We start from the raw sequence: 27,205 nt of genomic DNA, 5'->3' as shown, positions 1-27,205 counted from the left end.
ATCTCGCCACACATATATCCTCCTCCCCTGAACACAGGGCCTCAAATGGGGTGACAAGTTATAAAATGTAGGACTCCTGTATAAGCTACCTGGTATTCATATCTAACAAGCAGGTTTTCATTTTCAAAAATTGAATAGTCCCAACTATTCTGAAGGTCTTCAATTTCAGAAACTCTATATTTACTTATACTCTGTATGTTCAGCAGGAAATTCTGAGAATTTTTTTGAAGATTTAGTTCATTTACTTTAGAGAGGCAGGGAGATAGAGAGACAGAGAGTATGAGCTAGAGGGGCAGAGGGTGAGGAAGAAGATCTGAGAAGAATGTTTAAGTTTGATTGTTGTCATTGGTGAATGTGATAACATGTAGACAGAGTTAAAAATTATGTGACTAAATATCTTAATTTTAAAGTATCAACAGTGGGAAGGCAATTTAACCTCTAAATCATCTGAAGCAGCCCCCAAATTGTCTGAGTGCCAGTAAAATACTAATAGGAAAATTGGAATAAATAATTGCGAACGTCTTCCACAAGAGACTCAGAAAGGGTAGGTCATTATTCATTTCAAGGTTTCTGAGTGAAACTATGCTCCCTACCTAAGCTATCAATCACTCTCACAGAAGGCCATGTGCCTGCATTCATTTTTGAATTAAATGTTCTGGATGTTGATAAATACAAAAGAATAAGTGATATATTTACAGAAGAATTATTGAAGAACTGATTATTAACAACAAACAAAATATTTATTGTATATATTTATTTGTATATATATTGTAATTATATATATATTATATATTATTTCATATATAATTTTTATATATTTTATATATAAATTATAAATATTATTTTATATATATGTATGTGTGTATATGTGTATATATATACATACACATATGTGTGTGTGTGTGTGTGTATGTATAAATATAACAGCTTCATAATGGAATGATGGTTCTTTTTTTGTTTTTAAGAGTTATTTATTTATCTGACAGACAGAGATCACAAGTAGGCAGAGAGGCAGGCAGAGAGAGAGGAGGAAGCAGGCTCCCTGCTGAATGGAGAGCCCGATGTGGGGGTCATTGCAGGGCTCAATCCCAGGATCCTGGGATCATGACCTGAGCCAAAGACAGAGGCCTTAACCCACTGAGCCACCCAGGTGCCCCTGGAATGGTGGCTCTTAATGTGTCCCTGGACTAAGAGCATCACCATTACCAGGAAACTAGTTAGAAATGCAGCTGTGTTTCAGAACCCCTGAATTGGAAGCTCTGGGTTTCCACAAGCCCTCCAGGTGATTCTGATGCTCACTAAGGTGACAACCACTGCCATAGAAAATTCTTGATATTCTCAATGACTATGTCTCGGTAACTCAAGTCTTCAAATGCATAAATAGCTGATCAATTCAGACACTTATAGATTACATATCTATGAAGCCCAAGTCACTTATGAAGTCATTTTCTTACTAACAATCATTCCTTTCTTAGACCTTTTCATTAACTCTTCTTTTTCATTATCAATTCCGGTAGGTACCTAGGAGGTGGGGCAGAGGGAAGCTAGATTTTTCATGAAGAAACACAATCTTCATTAATTCTAGATAATTATTACATGTACAAGAGCTAAACAGCATTAAGAAGGCCACGTCGAGATGCAGAGGCTGAATGACTTACTAGGGTCCTTGGCTGGAGACACTTTCCCTGGCCTGACATCTGTCCCCCCTGCTGTGACTGATGGTCACCAGCATCTCATGGCTGCCTCTCTTTTTCAGAAAGGTGACCTCTGCTGATGGGAGCCCCTGAGCCCAAGAGGCAACACACATTCCTGGCTCAGGAGGTAACTTCTGTCTCCAGTAGTGGGCCCCAGTCAGCAGTGTGATGGAGCAGAGTTCAAGAGTCCACTGTGTTTTTCTCTTCCCAATTCTGCATTCAGTGAGATTATGTTGGTAGCCTGAATCTGCCACAGTGGGAGTAGGGACCCCACCGTTGGAAAATGCTACAAATGAGCATTCACTCCACCTCAGAGCTAACTGATCCATATTTACCAGCATACTGCTGGCCACTACCACAGGGATTACCTGGGGTGTGAAAGGACATCCCTGTCATGCGGTGTGTATGCCAGCACTCTCTCTATGTCGATCGGGGCATAGCCAGATTTGGCTGGAGGTGGCATACTTGCTTGGCTCTTCTTCTCCCTTATTATGTTTCCTGTTTCCCTAACTCCCATACAGGTTTCTCCTGAAAGCACACTCTTTATAAATCAATGTGCACCGAGGGCCCTGTTCTCAGGGTCTGTTTCCAGGGAACGTGACCTATAACAGAAGTTAAGTCATTAGTTAATTGACTGCTGCACAGAAGCTTCAAAGAATACGTGCTCAAAATTACAAAAAGCTTCTTTAAGTCATGGACCTTGTGGGTCACAGTGGTCAGATAAAAACGCAAAAGATAAATTTGAAATGACAAGGACCTACTCTTTGTGGATGTGCAGAAAAGAAAGAAGCTGATGGCAAAAGATGAAGGCTGTCTGCACAAATTGGGCAATTTTCATATCACGTTTCTCAAATTATGTTTTCATACCCGTGGGTAAATGTCCTGGGGGATTCGTTCACTTAAGATTTTGGAGAAAGCCACTTCCATATTCAAACAGAACTAATACCTTATGGAGAAGATCACAAAACTGCCATGAGATGTAAAAAAATAAAATAAGAAACATCAAAGGAACTTCATGCTCCTGGTAAAAGGAGGTAAGCAGGGAGGGGAAGAGTCCTTGACCATTGAGAGAAGAGAAGTAGAAGAGTTTGAGAAGCACTCTGTAAAATGTAACTGAAAATATTATTTTAGTATAAAATAACCTTACTATGAAAAAAATGGACTCTTCCTATTATGAAAAAGTTAACCATCTTCAAAGCATAGGGTTACATTAGTCTCATAAGCACATGTGTTCCCATAATACCCAGAGAACTGGGTTTACCAAGAATAATTATTCAAGGCCATTGTTTAACCTCGTTAATATAAGGTTATATAAGGCAATAAATTGGTGCCCATGTTCCCCGTGTAATTCTGAAAATTGTAATAGCCAAATGGGACAGCAGGAGCCTACTCCTTGGGTTGTTTGTTCTCAAGTCATGCCTTCTGTGTTTACAGTAGGAGAGTAACATAGTTGTGAACTTTAAACATGTTACGACTTTGGCAGACTCCAAAGGAGAATGAAAATATACACTTGCTATGTGCTTCCATTTTCTAAGGAACTATGGAACGTCAGGTAAAACACACATTTCCAAACTGTTTCTTGTTAACGTGGTACATGCATATAAATGTACAAGCTAATATAAATTCTTGTTCCCTCGGCTTGTTGCCGTATAATAATATGTCGAGAAAAACTAAGCTGCCATTAATATGATCCCCAATACAATTTTATTCATGAAATAAACATTCATACTCCATAATGAGATCAGACTTCTCTGGGTATAGGCTTTAACCATGTCATGAATGAATGAACGAATGACTGAGTTTCGAGATCCGTTAATGCTGACAGTCTAGTACTTAAACTTTTGAAGAGTCTTTTTATGATCTAAGACTCTTGAGGAATAGTATTTATAATTACAACCAGCCACAAACAAAGCTTCTGGAGTAAATCCTCAGTAAACAGGATTGGCATATTAAAGGATCAGATTTTGATATGCTTGTTTTCAAATAATAGGAAGGATGACATTCTTTGGAGAAATATTTATTATCTAATTAAATACTTCCTTAGCAGAATAATGTCAGATGAACTCGTTAGCTGAACATTTTGATTATCCATGTTCTCCTAAATATCCCATGACCAGAAGAGGAGCTGTACAGCTCTGATTTAATGCAACAACAATGGTAACCGATTCTAGCTCTTTTAGCACAGCCCATCAAAGGAATACAAAGAAATCCAAATTGAAATAAGTTCAATAAAAAAAAAAAAAAACCATGTTCCTCTTCCAACTGTTCTAAAGCCTTTCCCTATCTTTAAGCAAAGTTCACTCAGTAATTATCTTATTTATGAAAGTAAAAGCAGAAGGATGTTTCTCTTATTAGATAAAGGCCTTTATGTTTTGAAAGTAGATGGCATCTCGAAACAGTCAAAAAGAAAGCGTGTTGAATGTCATCAACTCATTTCCTCCCACCCACTGTTTTAAATCGTTTGCTCAGTTCCAATGTATACTACACTTACATAAGTTGTTTATGAAGAGCCAAATTAATAGTCTCTGCAATTGTTTTCGTTGGAATTTGGAGAGCTGACAAATGAATTAGTAGAAAATGGCAATTCTACATGAATTAGCTTTTAAGTCTCCCTAAGAGGCTGATGCAGAACTTAATAAGAGACTTATTAGGAGAAGTAGGACAACTTAATTCAGATTGATTATAGACTTCGGTGAAGACAGCTGGGGTTCAAATGAAACGAAAAAGAACTTATATGCACTTCAAAGTATGCTAAGCAGATGTCTGAAACAATTACTCTGCACTGGCTTTTCCGAAGTTTCAAAGGCAGGATGGGAATAGCATGGTAAAGGAAGGTTCTATTTGCCTAAGTCGAGGTAGAGGCTTTTAAAACACACAGAGCCCTTGCTAAAATCAGATGCCTTGGGTAAGAAACATGATTCGGCACTGCTGTCCTAAGTAATTTGCTGTTAGCTTTATAAACAAAGCAGGAAATGAGAAAGAATACATGGGAACCGAGGAATAAGTTCTCCCGGAACGTTAACTTACAATTTATTGTACACAGAACAAATAATTTGGTCAGGATTTTTAAGATGACGAGTCTCTGCTTTAGTTTCTAAGCTCTATTAAAGCCCACAATGACCATTCTATTTTAAAAAATAAATGCGACACTTTTAGAGTATGCAAATGAGGTTTTACCATAATATGCCTTCTTGTAGAAATATTCCAAGATATTAAAGGCCAAATCATATGCTCTTCAACATCACAGATGCATGCTTTAAAAAATGGGATTAAAAAAAAAACCCAGGATACAACTCAGGTTACTTTGTATGACAGGTGCTAGTTCCATATGTAACCCAGATTTATAAAATGTTTACATCTTTTTCGTTTGTATTTTTTTCTTAAAGTCTACTTAATACACATAGCATTTGTAGAAAAATAACAAAAGCCTCCACAGAGCAATTCATTTGCAGTTTATAGCCATTAATAAAATATTAGGGAACTTCTCCAGTTACGGGCAGTGACCCTTGTTCATCCTGGAGATATCATTTCTTTAGTCAGTGTTGAGAGATCACTCATATTTTGAATCATTCTTAGGGCTTCCCTGTTTGTGATGGTTCCATCTAACCTCGTATTCCCAACTCTATCAGAATGGGTTATAAGCTTTCTCACTAAAACTCACATACAAGAAAGCGTTGAAAGTTGGCTCATATAAATGACAAATATAAGCAAAACTAATAAAACATTAGAACCAGAGTTAAGATAAGAAAAGCAATAAGGGAAGAGAGAGTTGAGTGAACATGGCAGAAAGCTTCCACTATGTTACATCACATTTCACATTTGCTCTTGGGAGGAAACATACTTGCTTTTCTCAGTGTCAAAGTCCGAGATAGCATTTCATTGATAAATTTCTCAAATAAACCAAGCCACAGGGACTCAGGATGGTGAGCTTGAAGAGATGCATTTGCCAATTAACTTCTTACATTTTTAGATGTGAATGCTAAACACACAAGTCAGGATGGCATGGTGGCTTCATTACAGTCCCTGGTCTACTATACATGTTACTGCATTGTTCTCAAGGAAAATTCCAAAGAGATCTAATCCAAACATCTCATCGTGAGAACTTAAGGAAAAACTCAGAGAATCCCTGTCCTTGACCTTTCGCAGGAAGAAATGTAAGTTAAAAGTCTCAAAAAAAAAAAAAATAGAAAGGAAATAACTACATAGCTGCGACAAATTTGCATAATCTCAAATGGCAGCCTGGGGGAGTTTAATTATGGTGATGGTGTGAAAAACTGTGTTTCAAGGCGACAGGCAAACTAAGGGCAGTGAAATATTCCTGGCTCAAGAATGATGTACCACTCTGTGTAAAGAAACCAGGGTAGATTAGAACAAAAAGGAAAACTTGGAGCGAAAGCAACTCCTCAACTTTTTCATACGGGAGTTGTCTTCAAGAACAAAAATGTCATATGTAGACCATAGGTTCCAAAGTCATTCTGCTTTTGGGGCCCCTGGGTGGCTCAGAGGGTTAAAGCCTCTGCCTTCGGCTCAGGTCATGATCCCAGGGTCCTGGGATCAAGCCCCGCATCAGGCTCTCTCCTTGGCAGGGAGTCTGCTTCCTCCTCTCTCTCTCTCTGCCTGCCTCTCTGCCTACTTGGGATCTCTCTCTGTAGAAAAAATAAATAAAATCTTTAAAAAAACAAACAAACAAACAAACAAACTCATTCTGCTTTCTTAAAACCTGCATATATTTCACTTACAGATCTAAGTAGGGCACCTAGTAATTCAAGGAGCTCTTCCTACTCCCTGTTATTGCAAGTAAAGTAAGAATATTTGTGCTGTCACAGAAGCAGTGGTGTTATCTCCAGTTAAAGGAGAAATCACGGTTGTGTCCTTGAAATATTTGATAAGCAGTATAAATTCTGAATTTTAAAAATAAAGAGGCATTTACATTTTTTATTTTATTCTAGGGGTTATTCCTACGGAAGCTTTTCTCAGTATCAAAGTCTGGAAGGTTGAGATTCTCTTAGTGAGCTAAATAGTCAATACTGACACTGCGTTCATGTCTATGGGTTGATGATAGGTACACTGTGCTGAAGATGATCAGTCAGCAGCGATGCCACTTCCAGAGTGTCCCAGGACATTGTTTTGCTGTTTTATCCCTTCACCAAATTGCACAGCCACATTTGCTAATGAAATGACATAATGCTCAATCCCACAGAAAAACACATGCCACAGTTAACTTGTATAGTAACTTCTTTACCAAATAAGAGGAGAGTGGAGGTGGGTATTACAATAGAGTCACACACACACACACACACAAATCAGATCATCTTAGTACAAACGCTTAAATTCATTTCCTAATAGCAAAATTTGATTGTTTCACCCTGTAACTTTTTAATATTTCATTCCACATTACTAAAGACAGAAATGATTAGATCACTATCTCTTCTTAAATAGTGCATCCAAGATGATTTTTGAATTTGTGAAAGACAGACTGATTTCTAAAGCTTAAGGGCGCTATTTTTAACTTGGTGAGAAGAAAATACTGCACTCAAGTTCAGATTAGAAGCTCTTTTGAGTCTCTCAAAGGCTCTGAAGCAAAGCAATAGATGTTACCTTGACTTTTTCGAGGTGATCTTGGAGAGAGTCAATGAGGAGGTCACCCACAGGCTGCCAGGATCCCTTGATCACCTCGGCCTGACGTAGTTTGAGGTCCAGCTCATCTGTTGCTTCCTGAAGTTCCTGAAGTCTTTCGAGGGCCTCGTCTATTTTTCTCTGCCAGTCTGCCGAGTGCAGGTTCAATTTTTCCCACTCAGTGTTGACCTCCTCAGCCTGCTTTCGTAGGAGCCGTGTGACATTCTGAGCTCTCTCCTCAGGAGGCAGCTCTAAATTGGTAATATGACAAGGTTTTAGGACACAATCACTTTTGTTAAAAAAAAAAAAAAACCAACAACACATTGTTGAAAAGGTCATCCTAGAAGAAAGAGAGTACAGTCTAACAAGAGGCCAACCTGCTGATTAATGGTTCCTTTACACTTTGGCATAAATTTTGATAGTGTCCAGCCCATCTCAAGTCTGTCCTCCTGAGTTTATCTGTTCTACCTTCTATCATTCAGATAACTCAAGGTTGATTTAAGCTACTGAGTAAAGAAATGCACACCACAAGCTCTAATTTACTTCAGTCAGGCTCTAAAATTGAAAATTAGCTTGTAGTCTTTGCAACAATAGCATTCCTTCACACAGATACCCTCTTTTGTTTATTATTTTTAAAATGTTTCAATAACTGATCACTAATTAATCTCTTTTACTGTTTATTTATGAATGTGCAAACAAATTTAGGCATGGTGGTTTATGATTCCTTTTTCTTTTTCAATATCTATGTTTAATTTGAATCGATTCTATTTAACTTAGAAAATATGAGAGCTATCCAGACCCTGGCAGCAAGAACGGATGGGTCTCTGTCACCACTGATCCTTCTATCAATATGTTATTACAGTTCCACATTCAATTACCTCTGGGCTCCTGGTAGAGTTTCTCTAGTCCTTCTAAAGGCTGCTCTGTCACAAATATTCGTACAGTCTCAAGAGTACTCATGATTACAGGTTCTTTCGTTTTCAATTCCCTCTTGAAGGCCTGTGAAATGAGATGAAAAGAAATGCTTATTTGGCTTGTGGCATTCTTCTCAAAATTAATCCTGGGTGTTCAGAACTTGGTTATGAAATTCCCAGGTCAATTCCTATCTCCTTTATTTCTAAACCGATAGTCACAAAATGATAAAGAAGGCTATATGGATCTTTCTGTTAATCAGGAAGCCATTGTGTATCTAAAGCTATTCTGAAGAGCATGGGGGGAACTTCTAAGATATGTTAATGTCTTTTCATTAGGATAAGAGTGATTTATTTGTACAACCTGACTGCCAAACCTGAGATCTGAAGCCAAAGTTGCAAAATACACATATGCAAAACACTAGCAGGGCTAATGAATACTTCATGCACCCAAAAGAATGGTTATCCAGAACACAGGGAGTCTGAAGGGCCATTTAGAAGAACTTAGGCTGTACTGAAATATACAACCAATCTAATTCATAACAACCAGCTAATTCTGTCAAATATCTGACAACAAATAAAATGCTATGTAAAAACTCAGTACTTCTGAAAAATACCCAATACATAACCCACTGTGACTTCTTTAAGAATGGTAGAAATGTTTTGAGGTATACTGGATGTAGGAATTGTGGGACTAGGTTTCTATAAAAGGGCAGGCCTAGAGTTGGTCTCTAGGTTAGTTATCAGTTTTAATCTCTAATCTGTAATCTTCACTGATACAGGGAATTAAAAGGAAAGCAAAATACATAGTTTCTACCTTCAGGAAGCTTCTGGATGAGAAGAGGGGAGAAAACTAACACAGTAGAAACAGAGTGAAAACAATAAACTTTGTACATAATTGATCACTAAGGCTTGTGAGACAACATGTGAGGCTAGAATAAATTAACAGATACTTGAAAACCATTGAAGATACTCATTGACCAGACTGCCATCTCAGAAATGAGGATGTTAATGAAAGTATTAAGTACCACATAAACATTAATTGATCAATGTAAAAGCAACAGCAACAATAATAATAATTACCCTGTGCTAGTACTTAATTATTCATATCCTTTTTCAATTCTGCCCTATTTTTAGTAATGTTACCTAATGACTTTAAGCCCCGAGGGAAAATTCAGCTGTATTTCCCTTGAACTTCAGATATGTTATGTTGTAGTAATGCTCCAGAACTCTATTATATGACATATTTACAAATATAATCCTCATCATTCAGAAAAATCCTGAGGTTGATACTTTGCAAAATGATTCATCTCCCATAGTTTAGTTATAATTCAGTAAAGAGAGGTAAAATGTTTGAATTGAAATAATAACATTTTATAAGTGAAATATTAGGATTCAGTCTGTGGATGGGGATGCAGTATCCATACAGTGAGATAATTTGGTGTCCTTGAAATAATAAAGAGTAGGTATTACCATACAGAGTAGGTGGACTATGTACTCGGCTTACACATAAGGCTGATTCTCCAATATTTCATTTGAAATCTGTGTGTGTATGTGTCTGTGTATATGCACAGTCTGTGTATATGCACAGACACATACACACACACGCATGTGTGTATGTATATACAACTTTTGCTCATACATCTAATCTTTCCAATTTCAAGAAAATTACTATCTCCTCCATAGGAGGAAATGGACTCTGACATTATAAAAATAATAACTGTTCCCTTTGTTAAACTACTACGTGTCAGTGGTTGTATCAGAAACTAGAAAAAAGTTGAACGCAAAACAACTCTTCCCATTTAGAAACTTGTATAAGTAGAAGAGTCAAACACATAAATAATTTGTTTATTTTTAAAGATTTATTTATTTATTTTAGAGAGCTAGAGCACAATCAGGGAGGGGTAGAGGGAGAGGGAGAGAGAATCTCAAGAAAAGTCCACACTGAGCAGGGCGCCTGAAGTGGGGCTCGAACTCACAACTCTGAGATCACTGCCCTGAGATCGCAATGTCAGCTGAAACCAAGAGTGGGGTGTTTAACTGACTGTGCCACCTGGGCACCCCTAATTTCAGCACAGTGTAGAAAGTGTTATAGGTTAACACAATATGGGAAAGGAAATTGGAAAACACTTCCTAGAGAAGATACTATTCATAAAGAATTCTTTTTTAAAAGATTTTTATTTATTGATCTGAGAGAGAGAGAGAATGAGAGACAGAACATGAGAAGGGAGAGGTCAGCAGGAAAAGCAGACTCCCTGCATAGCAGGGAGCTCGATGCAGGACTCAATCCTGGGACTCCAGGATCATGACCTGAGCTGAAGGCAATCGCTTAACCAATGGAGCCACCCAGGCGCCCCATAAAGAATTCTTAAGCACGAACACGAGTTAGCCTTGGAAATGCAGGTTAGAGGAAGAGAAAGAAAAATGATGATAATACAGGTATGAAGACAAAAGAACATAATATAGTGTGGCATGTGTAGTTATCTCAAGTAGGCCAGATTTCTAGAACATAAAGTACAAGGAGAGGACATATCCAGAGATGAAGTAAGATAGTGTCATTATCTTAAACTGTATTTGACCTTTAACTCAGAAACTGAAGCAAAATCTCTGAGTTGCTAAGAAGTTTAGGTATTCTCTTGCAGGAACTCAGGAAACTTTGAGAGAATTTAAGTAGCGGAGTGGCATGGGCATGTGTGTATTTCAAATAGATGTCCCTGGTATAAATACAGATTAAGTATTCGAGAAGGGCAAGAATGCACTTAGACCAATTAGGAGGCAACGGTATGAATTTAGTGAAAGATTATGAGGATCTGACCCAGGGGTAGTAGGCACCAAAATAAATAAATAAATAAATAAATAAAAATTTAAAAAAGAGGATAGAGGGATAAAGTAGGGAAATTTTTAGTGTGGAGAGGTGTAGGAATTTGGTGAATGAACACAGAAAGGAAGGAGCAAGGAAGACTTCCAGTTTCTAGGTTGGGGAAATGAGTGGATGCTGGAAGCAATTAACCTTCATGTGAAGAAATAAACACTCCCAGATTTCTCAGCATGCCTATAAAAACCTCTGGCTCTCGAGAACCTTCCCATACCATGGGAACTAGAGCTGCAGTCATGTGTCTAGTTAATTTCTCCCATCTAATAGGACCAAATGGTTAGAGCCCAGAGTAAGGTCCCAGGTTCAGCTCCAAGCTATCAGCAAGACTGGAGTGGCTATCCCTTTAGGAATTTACAGTTTGGGGGGAGAAAAAAGCCAAGACCTTGGTGACATCCCTAGTTTGTAAAATCTAAGGCATGTGGGGCTATTTGGCTTCTGGAGAAGTTGGAGTTAGGACTCAGGCCTTTTATGTTTCTAAGGAGACCATTTCAAGAGGAGAAGGGGACCCTTTCTGGAAGAAAAGACCTCCTTCCCCTTTATAAGAAAGGAAAATCTTTCTTCCTGGTCTCTGGACTTGGGAATATGCAGCTAGCCGTGTAGGAACATTTTCCATGGCAAAGGCTCGAATGGGGGAGTGGCATTGATATTCCCTGTTAGGTAACTAAAAGAAATCTGTCTCTGAATTTGAAATCTGTCTCTGTGGGCGCCTGGGTGGCTCAGTGGGTTAAGCCGCTGCCTTCGGCTCAGGTCATGATCTCAGGGTCCTGGGATCGAGTCCCGCATCGGGCTCTCTGCTCAGCAGGGAGCCTGCTTCCTTCTCTCTCTCTCTCTGCCTGCCTCTCAGTGTACTTGTAATTTCTCTCTGTCAAATAAATAAATAAAATCTTAAAAAAAAAAAAAAAGAAATCTGTCTCTGATTTTGAAATCAGAGACAGATTTCTTTTAGTTACCTAACACTGATCCAGAATACCTCATGTGCACAGTCAGGATAAAATTAATGAAGATGAATATTCAAAACCCAGTACTAACATGAGGGGGGGAATCCATTTGGAGAACAGAGTAAGAGGATGTGATATGCTCAGTTTGAAGAGGTACCATTCCTTCCAGAAGGAAATAAATAGCAAATCCTGATGATTGAGGAGAAGAAAAGGAGATTCAGGAGCCATTTTCTCAGTAACATCCACTGAGTGCCTATGATTATGCATAGAAACAAAGATTACAATTACCTAAGTAGATGAGATTGTTCAGGCAGTGGAGTGGGCTAAAGAGAAAATTCTGGAGTGTATATAAAATTTATGGGCAGACAGAGGACCTGGATCCCTGAGATGCCAAGAAAGAATGGAATGGACAGGTAGAAAGCTTGGGGGATATGAGAAGTGTAGAACCATGGAAGGGAGAGGAAGAAAGTGACTGAGAGCTTCCAACCATGACACAAGAACAAGATGGGCACTGAGAAGTGTTCATCGGACTTGGTGAGAGCAATTTCAGTGTAGGGCAATTGCCTCAAAAGTAGGTTTAGTGGAGGAGTAAGTGAGAGGAGAAGGAATAAGTATTTTAGATGAACACCGTGCAACATATTTTTTTTTCTGACAGGGAAAGAAAGAAGATAGGAAGGAAGACAGAGCAGATTACAATGTAAAAGGAAAAGGTGTTCGTTTCAGGATGGGAATCATTTGCACACAGGGTAGAAGATAGGAACTAGCAGTGGGGTAACTGACCATCCTGGTTTGTTGGGGACTGGGCAGTGCTTCATGAAGTGGAACTTTGAAGGCTAAAACCAGGACAATCTCACGCAAACCAGGACAGTTAGTTACCATAGCAGAGAGGAATCTATTAAAGACCTAGACTGGGGAAACAGGAGAGGATTTTTGGAGTAAGGCCTGTAATATAAGGAAACAGATCTTAAAGGTCTCATCAAATTGACAAAGTCTAAGACACTCTTTGATGATGCAGCTCCATTGTTGTGAGCGAACACCCATTGTGAGAGACCACTTGTTTGCCCCTCGAGTTGTTGCCAAGGGCTCAGCACCATCACAGCTGCACAGTTCATTTCTTAAATATGAGTCACTGAGGATTAAAACGAGTCTAAAGAAAAGACAAAGGAAGTTCTGTCATTACAAAGACATAAGCACCATTATTTTCACATCGTTGTCTGAAATTAAGAAAAGAAAGTGGATGGAAGGGGAGGTTATGTGCTCTATCTTCAACATTTGGGAACATGTACATGAAGTATAAGAAAGGTTAAAAACCCCAGGAAAAAAAGGAGAAATAGTTGGTTCAAGACAATCAGAAGATAAAGAAAATGATAATGTTTCTCTCCATATCGAAAAAGCCATAAATAGGAATATGTCATGGAAAAAGCCATAAATAGGAATACGTCATTTTAAGCATGGTTAGAAGGAAATGCTTTCTTCCATTTGTTCATTTAACAGATTTTGAGCATCTATCTGTACAAGCCACTGTTCTAGGCAAAAAGTATCAATGGTCCTTATAGCAAGGAGTTTGAAAGAGATAGGCTTTAAAAAATAGATTTTATTTATTTATTTATTTATTTTAGAGATGGGGGAGTGGGGGAAGGAACAGAGGGAGAGGGACAGAACACTCATGCTGAGCACAGAGCCCCATGTGGGGCTTGATCCCATGACCTTGAGATCATGACCTGAGCTGAAATCAAGAGTTGGACACTTAACCAACCAAGCAACCCAGACACCCCTAAAAGAGAAAGACTCACATAGTAAGTGCAAAAATGAAGACAACAATGACAAAACCACTGAAGATTCTGCTTTAAAATAAGGGAAAATCAGTTTTTCTGTACCTAAGTGACTTACCATAACCTGCACAGTATGACAGTTCATTGCATTTTAAGAGGAAGGGAAATGGAGACATTTTTTAAACAAAAATAAGAACATTCAATGTCAAGAGCCTTAACTCTTTCATAACTGTCTTGTCTCTCAAAGAAAGTGTATTTGAGTGATGTCTATATGCTGTGCTATACTGATTTTGCCCCAGAGGATATGCTTAATATTTTAAATTGGACAAGTTGGTTCATTCATGTGCTGATGTAAAAAAGGTATCAGATATAGAGCTCCCCTTCCACACACATACAGAATAGTCTTTACATTAGTTAGATGTCAGTGTTCACACGTTAAGATATTTACTTCCAGATTCTTTCAAACAGATAAAATTATGTTCTTTAAAACACATCCTCTTCTCCATCAGGGCCTAAAACAATGATGTAGAAGAATCAGAAGCAACTATTAAAGGCTTAGGGCATCTCTGTGAAAAGAAAGTAACATTCTGTCTTATAAACAAGAGAAAAAATAAGGCATACTAGTTTGACGTTTTTCCTTCAGCTTCTTAAGTTTCACAGAATAATTTATATGAAGTGTGCACAACAAAATTATACTAGAGGGACATCCCAAGGTAAATTCATTTATTTTAAGGTAAAATTATCTGATAGATGATATTTACTATTTTAAGTTTATTTATTTAAGCAATCTCTACACCTGACATGGGGCTTGAACTTACAACCCTGAAATCAAGAGCTGCATGCTGTACCAACTGACCGAGACAGGTGCCCCTGATAGACAGTATTTATATATCACAAATACTAACCAACCGGGTGACTGACTGTTGGCAAATTAATTAGCTAATAGAAAAATATTAATTTTGAACCTATTATGTATAAGATAGGGAAGATGTAGGAACTGGATCTTTGTCCTTAAGGAGTCAATAGTTTGGTTGAATAGGTGTATTTGTGGTAATACTATTATACTGTGAATGCTTTACCAATGCAGACTCAAGTACAGATAAGTTAGGATTTACCTAAGGCCATTAGTTCATTAGTCACTTAGAATCCAAATCTTGAAATTCTTAAGCTAGGCTACAGGTGAATGATGGTGAAAAATGAAGGTTCCTCGAATTATAATAATTTGAAAGACACGTAAGTGGCAAATCCCAATGGCCATGAAGCAAGTAAGAAATTTTAAAAACTTGAAAGTGGTAGAAAAGAACTGAGTCACTAATTATTTGACTTTTTTTCTCCTGCACCTCCTGCTTATAGGAAAAAACCAAATAGGGTGAATATTACCTCCAATACCTATTAATACTCTAATGAGAAGTAACTTAGAACCACATGTAGAGGGGAGGCAGGGTGAGATACTGATGTGATTGATGTACCTCAGAGAAAAGAAGGGCAGGATGAGAGCTCTGGGTTCAGGGACCGACACTTTTTTCTTTTTTTAAAGATTCATTTATTTATTTTGATGGGGTGCAGGAGAAGGGGAGAGAGAATCTGAAGCAGACTCTGAGCTGAGTGTGGAGCCCAATGCAGAGATCGATCCCAAGACCTGGAGATCCCAACCAGAGCTGAAACAAGAGTAGGCCACTTAACCAACTGAGCCACCCAGGAGCCCCAGGGACTGACATTTTTGATTGACAAGCTATACTGCTTTTAACTAGAGATACTGGTCCTATTACTAAGGATGTAAGTAGAAGCCCTTGCTATTCAAGACACAGGTCTCTTTCAACCATGGCCAGTTTCCATGGAGCTGAAATTTACCTATATTTCCCTGAAGGGGCAAGTTTGTATTTGTGTTATTCAGAATGAAATCTCACAGAATAGCTATACGTTATTCACATGTGTCAGCAGAACGTGACAGAATCAACCCACGAGGCAGATTAAGCGGTTAAGAGAGGACTGTGGCAGCTGACTGGGAAGTTCAAGTCTGGGCTGGGCCAAAACTTGACTGGGTGATCTAGAACCAGACGTAAAATCTCCCTGAGCCTTCGTGGCCTTGTTTGTTAAAATGTGGGGGTTTGCTAAACACTTTATCAAAGTTCTAACATCTGGTTTGAATATATATTTTAATTATTTATTTTATTTATTTAAATTGGGGAGGGGCAAAGGGAGACGGAATCTTAAGCAGACTCTGCACTGAATGCTGAACCCCATATGGGGATCGATGTCATGACCTCAAGATAACAACCCTGAGATCACAATGAGAGATGAAACCAAGAGTCGGACACTTAACTGACTGCACCACCCAGGTGCCCCAGTTTGAATGTTCTGTAATCAACATGTTTAGGTCATTTAGGTCATTAATTGGCCATGGGCCTGTTACATGGTGGCAGTTGGAGATAGTCTCTTCTAGGCATCGTTACTAATGATAAAAATTATAGGAACCGCTTGGCACACAGTGGATAGTAAATATTGTTGAATACATAAGAGAACACCCAGTTAGAAAACCAGAGTGTGTTATATGGAAGCCAGTTTGATTTAGATGCAGAACATGCTTGGGGGTGAAAGCATGGGCTCGTGAATTATTAGAGAAAAAGTTAAATGCTGTCAATCGGGAAAAAGTGAGAGCTCTTATTCTGGGCCTATTCTTTTGTGTCAGATCCAAAGTTGAGTGTAACCTTTGAGTTACTTGAGTGGATTTTCCTCAAGAGGAGGCCCTATTAGCTCTGCCTTCTTAATCATAGTGATTTCTTCCCTGGAGGAGATTTTTATGCATACACATTCACAAATTCAATAGTCTGAACCACTGGTTGGGGTTTTTCCTCTAGTCTGAAGCATTAGCTAAGAGATGAGAGAACACTAGACAGACTCTACAATTTATAGTAATCCCAATGGAGCCATGCACTCAACAAATGGTTCCTGAGTGGGCACAGGACAAGGACATTAACACAGTCATGTCTACAAATTGGTCAGTGTTTTAGCTTTGTCATCCTATATTATGCTAGTTTCCATATTATTTCTACTTTTTCTATATGCCTCTTATAGTGTTTTTATTTCTGATAAGAAAGTTGAATATATTCTGTCATCGTAATGACATTCCTTACCATATTTATTGAGTCTCAAACACATCACTAATACTTTATTTATTGGATGCTGGGGTCTATAGAAAAGGGCAAGATCCAGAAATGTGGTTAACTGGAGTCACAGGAATTTTGCCTCTAAGAATCTAAGGTAAATTCACAGGGATCCGTGGAAGAAAGAAATTTGAAAGAACAGAACAACAACAACAAAACAAAAGACAAAGGATTCCCTTAATAATCATTTGAAATAGCTGGCATTAGAGAGGTTATACAAATTGAGCATATGGGATATAAAGAAAAGGTCAAATCATCTTGGTTTTTTTTTATTGTGCTAACAGCACTTAACATGAGATCCATCTTCTTAAGAGAGTTTTAAGTGCACAATACACGAGTGTTAGCTCTAGGCCCTAGGCTGTACAGCAGATTTCTAGAACTTACTCCTCCTGCACAACTGACACTTCATATTGAACAGCAAGTTCCCATTTCATCTTCTCCTCAGCCTCTCACAACCACCCTTCCACTCATTACTTTTGAGAGTTTGACTATATCATCATCCATTTCCAGTCCACTTAACAGTAAAGACAATGGATGGTTGCATCAGATACATCTATTGTTTCAGAGAGTCAACAACATGAACAACAGCAATTTATAAGTGAGACTGAATCAATTTCAAGAAAAATTGAAAGATAAATGGATACATTTCAAGCCTGAAATTATTGTTAAAAATCTAACTGTATTCAATGAGAAAACATTTTTGAGTGTTTGGCGGGGAAGATGTGGTTAACCGACTCCTTGGTCAGATTTGCTTTTTTGGAATTACTTTAAGCTAAAAGTTGTGTTCTCTGAGATCAAGGGCATGAGCTAGAACAGAGTGCAGCCTGCTTGCAGATCTGTGATACTATGGAGGAATAGTTTAGTGCCCACGCAGCATCTTGAACAGCTGTTTGACTCTCAATCGTAGGCCTGGGTTGCTTCCAACAACCACTGGGGAAGTCACTTCCTACTGACAATAATGTTGTTAAGTTCTCAGCTGACCTTGAGAAATCACTGGAAAAACTCAATCTGTTCTCATGGTCACTTAGAGAATTAGGTCTTAGGTCATTGAACCTAAACCCTAAATTTTAGAAATTCCTTCTGAAGCAAGAGTATAGATGACTGGATTATTAGGAGACCCTGTGACAAATTAATTTATATCCATTCTCAAGAGGCTCAGCCTAAGTCTGGGATTGTCAAGTGTAAGTGGTGAATAATTTCTGAATCATTCCATTTGTCTCTATCAATATAATCCAAAAACGGAACCCTTGTTTTGCTTTACGTACTTGCCCTCACCCATGATCATTTCAAAGTCTTTCCCATGTCCATAAATGGCATCATCATTTCCTCAGTTGTTCAAATCAGAGACTTCAGAGTCATCCTTGACTCTTCACTTTCTCTCATATTCCATATCCCATCTATTGTAAGTTCTATCAGCAATACCTTCAAAATAGATCTTGGGTCAAATGATCTTTCACAAAGTCTGTCATTTCCACTCTAAGCCAAGTCATCATCATCTCCTTCCTAAATGACTTCAACACCCTACCAACTTTCTCCCTGCTTTCAGTTCTGCTCCTCCTACTGTCAATTCTCCATAGAGCAGCCAAAGTCAGCTTTAGGATGCATGAACCCAGATCACATCATCCCTGCTTATGGTCCTCCAGGGGTGTCTCATCATGCACAAACCAAAAGCGACTCCAAACTGTGGCAGATAACATCAATAATTATCTGGTTTTTGCCACTCTCTACAATGTATCATTAGCCCCTCCAGTTATTCCTTGAGCACACCAAACCTGTTCTTACATCTGGGTTTTTGCATTAGCTGCTCCTTCTGCCTAAAATATTCTTTGCTCAAGGTCTTTGCATGGCTCAGTCACTCAGACCTTTGTGTAAATGAATAACAACCTCCTCGGGTAGGTCACTACCTCTCATTCTTTCTCTATTTCTGTTTTGTTGATTTTCTCTTTATAGCACTGAATTGAAAGGAGCTTATATGTTAATTTATTGGTTTCCTTCATATTTCGCTCAGGAAAATCTGAAGATCTGTTGTAGGCAGTCTCATTTTTTTCACTTCTGTATCCTCAGCCCCAGCATAGGGTAGGCCCTCAATAAATAATTGCTGAAAGAATCAATACACTCTAGGAGTCTGAGTTATGGCGCAATTTTTCCTAAAATAATTTTTTGGGAAAAAGGAAATACACAGAAAATGATCAGAGGTTTTCATTCAAAATTAAATGAATGTGTAAAAGTGTCCTGTAAAGGCAAAGTCCTATACAAATATTATTTTAAGAATATTTTTCAAGATATCAATGTTTTGATGTGGTTAGAAAGAGGACTTTGGCAGGGAACTTAATTTGTAAATTATTCACATTTTATTTTATTATACTCATTAAAGAAAAGTGGAAAATCCTAGATGGCTCTGTTCTCAAGTTTTGATGATCTAGCTAGTTTTCAGAAGACTCCCTCAAATGCCTAGAAATGTAGTTCTAAAAATAATTTTAAAATCTTTTCTATTCAGCATTCCTAAATATGACTGCATAAAATATGAAACTTACACAAAAGTAGCTTACTCTATTAGGGATGAAGAATAGATCAAAAAGATGTCTATTTCCAAAGTAATACTCGGATTTCTAATTTTTTCTTGATTTAGCTGAATGTTTTATTTTTAGAAAATTTGTGCTTTTTATTTAAATTTTGAAATTTATTAGTGAGAAGTTACTTTTGAGATGTTTTATTATCTTAACATCTGTAAGCTCCATAGTCATGTTTTCCTCATCCCCACCTGATACTGTCAATTTTATTTTCTGGGGTATTTTTCTTTATCAGTCTTGCTCTGAGTTTGTTGCTTTTCTTAACCTTTTTAAGGAGTGAAGTTTGGCTTGGTTGAGAAAAAAAAAGGATGTCAATTTGTCCATTTCCTCCAACATAGTGAAGCAGACAGCTTAGAGGAAATAAAACTCAAAGTGAATTTGTAGGTGAACCAAACTTGTTTAGAAACTCTAAGAGGCCAGGTCATCGAATGAATTACCCTATCACAACCTTTATTTGTTGTTTTTCAGAGGTGCTAGGGAACATTTTTTAAAATACAGAGCTGACTTGAATCTTAACATTCACAAAAGGCACCCAAAGACGTATTCTATTTGTGTGGAAAGAAAACACGGGGAACTCATCAAGCTGACACACATGCTAAAATGCACCCAAAGGAAGCAGGCCAGCATTGATAACAGAATTAGCTTAAATAAATGTATAATCAACAGCATGATTCCAGGATAATTTTATTGAATTTCTGAACCTCTCCCTCACTTTGTGGTGACTTCTGAGGAAATCGAACGTGCATAATATATGACCTGACAAATGAACAAGTAAACTACTTTATTCAAGCCTTTTCATTTGTCAACAGCTTCCACGCAATAATGGCTTTCTGTCCACTGTTTTAATAATGTATGTATTGATTACTTCCATCTCAATCTTAACCAGAAAAGCTCAGGAAGCTGTGAAAGTGTCCTTAGCGGTCTCAAGGGAAGGAATCACAGAGATTTTTAAATTGAAAGATGAAAGCCTAATGACAAACAATTTCATTAGTACAAATGCAAACAAGAAGTCATTACCTACAGTGTTCTTATAATCAAGACCTAATCTCCATTTGGATTTGGGGTCGGATGAAGGGAGTTAAATAAGCTCATGGTTTATTGCAGTTCTCCTTAGAAATTTCCCACTATGATTTGCTCCTTTAAAACTCTCTCTAGGTTAATCACAGACGTAGACAAATAATAAATATCACTTTAGTGACTGCTCAAGTAAAACAAAGGAAGTCAGTTTTAAAAATATGTCTGGATCAGAATAATGCACACTAATTGAAAACGAGTCAGTCTGGTGAGGCAAATAATGAGGAACCGTAAAAGCTGGAATAATGTATGCAAAAGATATAAAAATTGGTCCGTTTGTATTTGCGAAGGCATGTTTGAGCTTTAATTATTTATAACACTTCACCGCATATGGAACATTATTTTATTAATTAGGCCTGAGAGCCAGTTGCCCTTGTTATGCTGCCCAGCTGGTTTGGGGAACAAAGATCCACTCCCATGGGTGTGAAAATTGCTTTGGGGAGTGAGTCTGCAGTCCCTAACTACCTGTGTGGATTGTTTTGGAATTTTACCTATAAGAAAACCACACACCCCTCCACCAAAGTGCTTGAGAATGACTACATATTTTTGCTTTAAGAGTATAAGACACAACGATATTTTGCTATAAAATGTTATCATTAATCTGTAATGATATCCAAAGAAAATATAAGTCACCTCTTTCATAAACATCCTGATTTAGAGAAAAGTGAAAAACGTTTTTCTATAGCTTTGACTTCTGACATTCTAATGGGATTTCGATTCCCACAGAAAGTAATGACCAGGGGCATTAATAATTTACAATAGATAGCAGGGGATTTGAAAAAAAAGTGACACACCAAATACATGTGGAATAAGTCTATGATAACAAATGACTCATCTTGATACTAAACATTCTACATCAACAGTATTTGAATCCAGAAACTCACAAAGAGCAAGACAATTTATAATACTAGGAATGCGGCAACGTAAAACAAGTCCACAAATACAAAACCTGCTAAAGACTAGGTTTTGACAGAGTTTTGCACTGATTATATTTCCTTTCTCTATTCCTAAGGAAGTTCAGAAGATCAGATAAAGAGACCCAGTTTCAAGGATTTTCCTTTGTTGTTCTTGCCAACAGGCACCAGGAGCATTACTAACTAGACAGGCATTCCTCTGCAACTCTAAAAGGGCTACTGCATAAATATGACAAAACTCTGAGTAAACAGGGTGCTAAATTGTTTTCTCATCAACACTTCAGAGTGATGATGTTCTCTGAGGGAGGAAGAGTGTTTTGTGACGAGAAGTTTTCTTAAGGGTACAAAGAGAAGCTTGTCAAACATTGGGCCAGACCCCAAGTAAAAACAGTGGGCATCAAAGGAGCTCTCCACAGTACACACGGATGCTGAGTTGGGAACAAACAGAAAAATCCTGCAGTGAGGAAGGAACATCCCTCTCTCTTCTTTCTTTCCCTGCCCTTGGTCTCAGTAAACTAGAGAAGAACCAACAAGGTTAAGATCAGATCACTGATTGATTTTTTGCCTTCCTCTTTCCCTTCTTCCCTTTCTTCCTTAATTCCTTTGTTTCTTTACCTAGTTAGTGTACACCCTGTACTAGGCACCTTATTAAGGGCTGGGTATAAAAATGACAACCTTCTCCCCAAAAGAAGTCTTCTTGGAGAACATGGTTTAGCGAAGGTGATGGACATGAATCACGTATTTACACAGATGTGTGGTGACAAAGAATATTAAGCTGCAGAAGGAAATGTAGACTGTGTATGAGAACATGTAGAGGAAGATCTGGTCAAATGTGGGCAGCAGGGAAAAGCTTGCTTGATGTCTGAGCCAAGATGTAAAAGCTTATCAGATGTTAGCCAGGAAATTATAAAGGGGTATGTGTAGGTGGAAAGGGCTTCAGACAGAGGACCAGCATGTTCCAAGCACCACCTGGGAAGAACACAGAGAACTGCACAAACCAAAAGAAGGTGGCATGGCTGTTGGCCAGAGGGCAAGAGGAAGAGCAGGGAGAAAAGAGAAGGTTGGGGCCCTTGCTGAAGATTTTGGCCTTTTCTCCATGGCATGGAGAAGCCACTAAATAGGGCTAAGATGGGGATTGACATAATTCAATGTATGTTTTTACGTAAATTACTCTGGCTGAAATGTAAAGACGGCACTGTAGGGTGCCAAGAGTACATGCAGAAAGGTTAGGAGAAATGGACTTCTGTGACTATTATGATGACTACAGTAGATGGAGTCAGGAACCATTTTGGAGGCAAACTAACTCAGTGACGTATTGGGCTCATCAAAGGAAGCCTTGGCTTGTCATCTTGAAAAAGTGATTATACTGGTCTGCTCCATTGTTGTTTGGACAGGGGAAAGTAGTTAGATCTTCCAAGCTTTGAGCTTTGGCAGATGGCAGCTACAAAAGGATGGTAAAGCACAGGTCTTAAGGTGTTGGGAGTTATTAAATGTTTTATGGTTGAATCTAAGTTAGATTGGGAGAGAGGCGAAGATAGAGGAGTAGTGGAACTAATGTATAGAACAGTTATCCATGGGCTGGAAGTCCTGAGAAGTCAAAGAAGGGTAACAGATGGGTATCTGAACAAGCCCGCTAGCCAAGTGGGGCTTAATTCCTTTCAGTCCGGTGCATGTCAGCTGTAACTCTAGCTTCACCCTCTCCCAAAAGCATGTAACTAGTTATGGGATTCCTGTGTAAAACGACTGAGAATAAGTACTAACGTTTTACCACTGTTAACAAGTGACAAAAACCAATAACCAGGGATAGTGAGGGACTATTTATAAGAAGATGCTGGCTAGTAGGGACTGTAAAAATTATTTGGACCAAATTCCTCATCTTCACAGCTGACGAACAAAGTAGCAATCACAATCTAACTTATGGAAGAATGTGACTACAGTCTCTCCTGACTTTCAGTGTGCTTGTTCAATGATTCATCTTTGGTTTCTAGAATTAGACTAAAATTACACCTTTTGTAGAAATTCCGTCTCATTTCTTTATATCATATAACGCATTCTATTTAAAATGCCCTTCTGTCTCAATGAATGCTCTTCTACACATACACCAGAGTGTTTTGACTATTTATTCAAAGTTAGAACATTTAAAAAATGTCACTATTATATTCCACCCTACCACAGAGCTAATTTAATGTTCTGAATTTTATGAAGGGGAATGGCTAAAGAAGAAACTGTCAGTTTCCTTGGCAATTTTTTTCAGAGACTCCTGGATCTTCCCTCACGGTCTCTTCCCTTTGAGTAATCTTCTATATCTTCTTCTCTGGAATAATATAAACCTTTGACTTCCTTCAAGATGCCACCTTTGGCTGTATCTCCATAGAGATCTTTCTTTAAATGCTGAACATATAAAAGTGCTACCATTTTATCAAACTTTTATAGTGTGTTACTCATTTCCTTGCTTTGCCGTTCATTTCTGTTCTTGTGCCTTTTATTCTCATTTCAAAAACACTTATCAGTATCCAATGTATACCAGACACTTCACTAGGTATGAGGGTCTTAGAAATGAGCAAGACCAAATCTCTGACTTCCCCACTCAGAGTCCAATAGAGAAAATGGAAATACAAGAAAGAGCAAAACAGGGAGAGAGAGAGAGAGAGAGAGAGAGAAGGAGAGAGGAACAATTGGTCACTGTATACTGGGTGCCCAAATAATAGATGAATGACTTTTTTTCCACCTAAGTCCTCTGGTTAATAAATGAAGATGAAATTATAGAAATAGGCAATTATCATATTGTAACCCCTAGTCATTGATCATGAACAGCTGCCAAAATCACACATGTTAAAGAGAAAGCAAGACATTATACACCACCCGATGATGGAAGAATACACAACCATCTATGAAACAATCTTACCAAAGTCAAATCTGAATCTGATCAAACCTATTGAACTGTACTGTTCAATATGGCAGCCATGAGTCACATGGGCTACTGTGTGCTTGAAATGTGGATAGTCTGAATTGAGCCATGCTGTAACTGTACCTTTTTACAGTGTCTGTTGAAATAACAATATTTATGGTCTTATATAAGATGTAACCATTAGAGCAAACTGGATGAAACGCATATGGAAACTGTACGATTTTTACAACTCACCGTGGATCTATACTTATTTCAAAATAAACATTTTTACAAAATGTATTTAAGAGACAAATTAACCAAATACAATGTGTGACACTTATTTCAATTCTCATTTAAACAAAAAACATGTTAAAACATTTAAGATATGTGTGTTAAAAGTGGAAACTTGAATAATGCTGGGATATTTGTTAGAATAAAACTATTGACACTTAAAAAGCACTATAGTAGCCATGTGGTCTCTTTGAAGGAATGTATCCTTATCTTTTGAGATATTTTCTCAATTATTTATGAATTAAATGATCCATGCCTGATATTTACTTCAAAATAATAGAGGACCGGCAGTGGTCTAGAAGAAGTAAGATCAGCTATGAGCTGATAATTGTTGAAGTCTTGATGGGTAAGGGCTCCTCATTATAGGATTCTCTCCGATTTGGTATGTTTTATATTTTCCATAACATAATGTCTTTAAAAATCGCTAAAAGAGAAGGACAAATTCTTAGAGGCTATTATTCACGTGGACACTTTTGATATTTAAAATAACAATGGTTTGGATTACTTATAATTGACCCTGGACTAACTGAAGATTTCTAGTCAACCTAATTTCAATCAAAAACGCATTTCAAAACCATCCCTAAAAAAGTTGACTTGGTGCAAGGCACCTGTCTTAAAAATGTCCTACCCTGTGTACATCATTCTGCTTCTGAACTGCTGGAAAGTCGCCTCCGATGGGTGCCTGCTGGCATAACTCATCATCTTTCAGCTGGAGCCATACCAGAAGTTCCTGAAGAGAAAGGTGCAGACGCTTCCATTGGTCAGAACTGGCTTCCAAATGAGACCTGAAAAGCAGCAGGAGACACTAAGTCAAAATATCTAGAAGGGTGCTTGTTGAGTCTAACAATCCCACTGAAAGTACATTGGTTTGGTTCTTTCCATAGTAGGTAAACCTATAGTGAACCATCTAGCAGTCCTCAGTAAAAATCTAGCTCTCTGCTTTTATGAGCCATATAATGGGGGCATTTTGACAGCAATTTTGAGGGTAGACAGCGTTTAGCCCTATGTGTATTTCCTCTTGCAGAATTCTGAGACTTTTGGCATGAAACATACAGTGGAATGGATTGCTTTTCTGTACTGTTGCAGTCAATGATTCTTGATGTTTCTGGTAGAAAAAAAAAATGGCTCCTCCCGGTGACTAATATAAACCACTCAGTTTTCAAGTGACTCATGCTAGTACTGGAATTCTTCCTGCTTTGAGAAATGGAAAGGTCTCCCCCCACATTTTGACTTTTCCATTTCTGCACTCTAGGCAGCTTTTTCCATTGACTCCTTCCATCTGGCATCTGTTCCTTTCTGCTCTTCTTCCCATATGCTTCTCCTTTTCCTCTACCCTTCTTTATTCGTGTGCACCTGGGATTTGTTTTCACCAAGTTCCAACATTTTCCGCTTTGTTTCCTTTGTGTAAAATGCACTGAGACAACAACTCACGTGGAAAAGTAAAATCAGACACTTGCCTGAAAGCCTCCCCCAAACATGAATAATTTAGGCAGGAGAATGAGTGCTCTACCATCAACTGTATTTAGAACATGTTAATCTGTAGGAGCCATTTAAGAATATACAAATGAATGATCTGTGCTATAAAATCCACATTTCACTTGAGGATGAGAAGCTAAATTAACCAAATAAATCATCATCCGGAAAACAAAGAAGAAACGTGGAGTGTTAGCAAAGCTCTATCCTAAGGTAAATCAAGAAGTATGCTGCATTACTTACATATTATCAGTAATTATGAATTAATTCATAAAAATTAATGCTGCCTATAACATAAATACAATATAGTCTCTAGTGCTGCAAAGATTGAGGTGTAAAGCATCCAGGTAGAATAACATTTCCCTTTGCTGTTGGGGTAACTTAGCCTGACATTTCAAATACGATTCTCCTGCTGGTCTTAGTCAAACAGCATCGCCAAATAGTGCCTATGCACTGGAATTAAATTGTTCCAGAGTTTCTGAGGGACTGTTTTCTTTCTGAAGCATTATAGTTACAAGTCTTCAAAATGTGCATATACAAGACCCATATGCTTAAGTTAAAAAAAATTTATATTAAGGAAGTAACTGGAAAATCATACAAAGATGTAGGTAGAAAAAATGTTATTTATAGCATCACTTATGATTGACACAAAGTAGAAACAACTTAATTATTCTATACTTGGGAGTCAATTACATATATAACGGTGAATTCATATAATGCAGTGTTCAAACCCTACGAATCCTATGCACTATTCACTGTGATGGCATCAGCATGTATTTAGGGATAAGGAAGTAATCACCCTGTCTGTTGCTAAGTGAGAATACAGCTTCCAAAACTGTCTATAATCTATTTTTATAAAATGTTCGTGTGTGTGTATTTGTGTGTACACACTTGACTCTGCACAAAAAAATTCTGAAATTACAACTACTATAGCCCTCAGAGGTAGGTTTAGAGCTGATAAACTTTTGATTTCAAATTGTCTGAACCGTCTTTCTATTATGATCAATACAAACGTTATATCCAGAA

General features: G+C 37.9%; 1 protein-coding gene across 1 annotated transcript in view; it reads right to left on the bottom strand.

Moving 5' to 3' along the window:
• Positions 1–27,205, bottom strand: part of DMD (dystrophin) — a 1,970,015-nt gene that overhangs the window by 328,566 nt on the left and 1,614,244 nt on the right. The window contains exons 56-58 of the mRNA XM_059385278.1: positions 25,335–25,491; positions 8,189–8,309; positions 7,293–7,561 (exon numbers count right to left, since the gene is read on the bottom strand). Coding sequence (XP_059241261.1) covers positions 7,293–7,561; positions 8,189–8,309; positions 25,335–25,491 — 547 coding nt within the window. The remainder of the gene's footprint in view (positions 1–7,292; positions 7,562–8,188; positions 8,310–25,334; positions 25,492–27,205) is intronic.

The sequence above is a fragment of the Mustela nigripes genome, chromosome X (assembly GCF_022355385.1).
Source record: "Mustela nigripes isolate SB6536 chromosome X, MUSNIG.SB6536, whole genome shotgun sequence".
In the NCBI taxonomy this organism is placed as follows: Eukaryota; Metazoa; Chordata; class Mammalia; order Carnivora; family Mustelidae; genus Mustela; species Mustela nigripes.
This window is presented reverse-complemented; position numbering and strand designations above follow the sequence as displayed.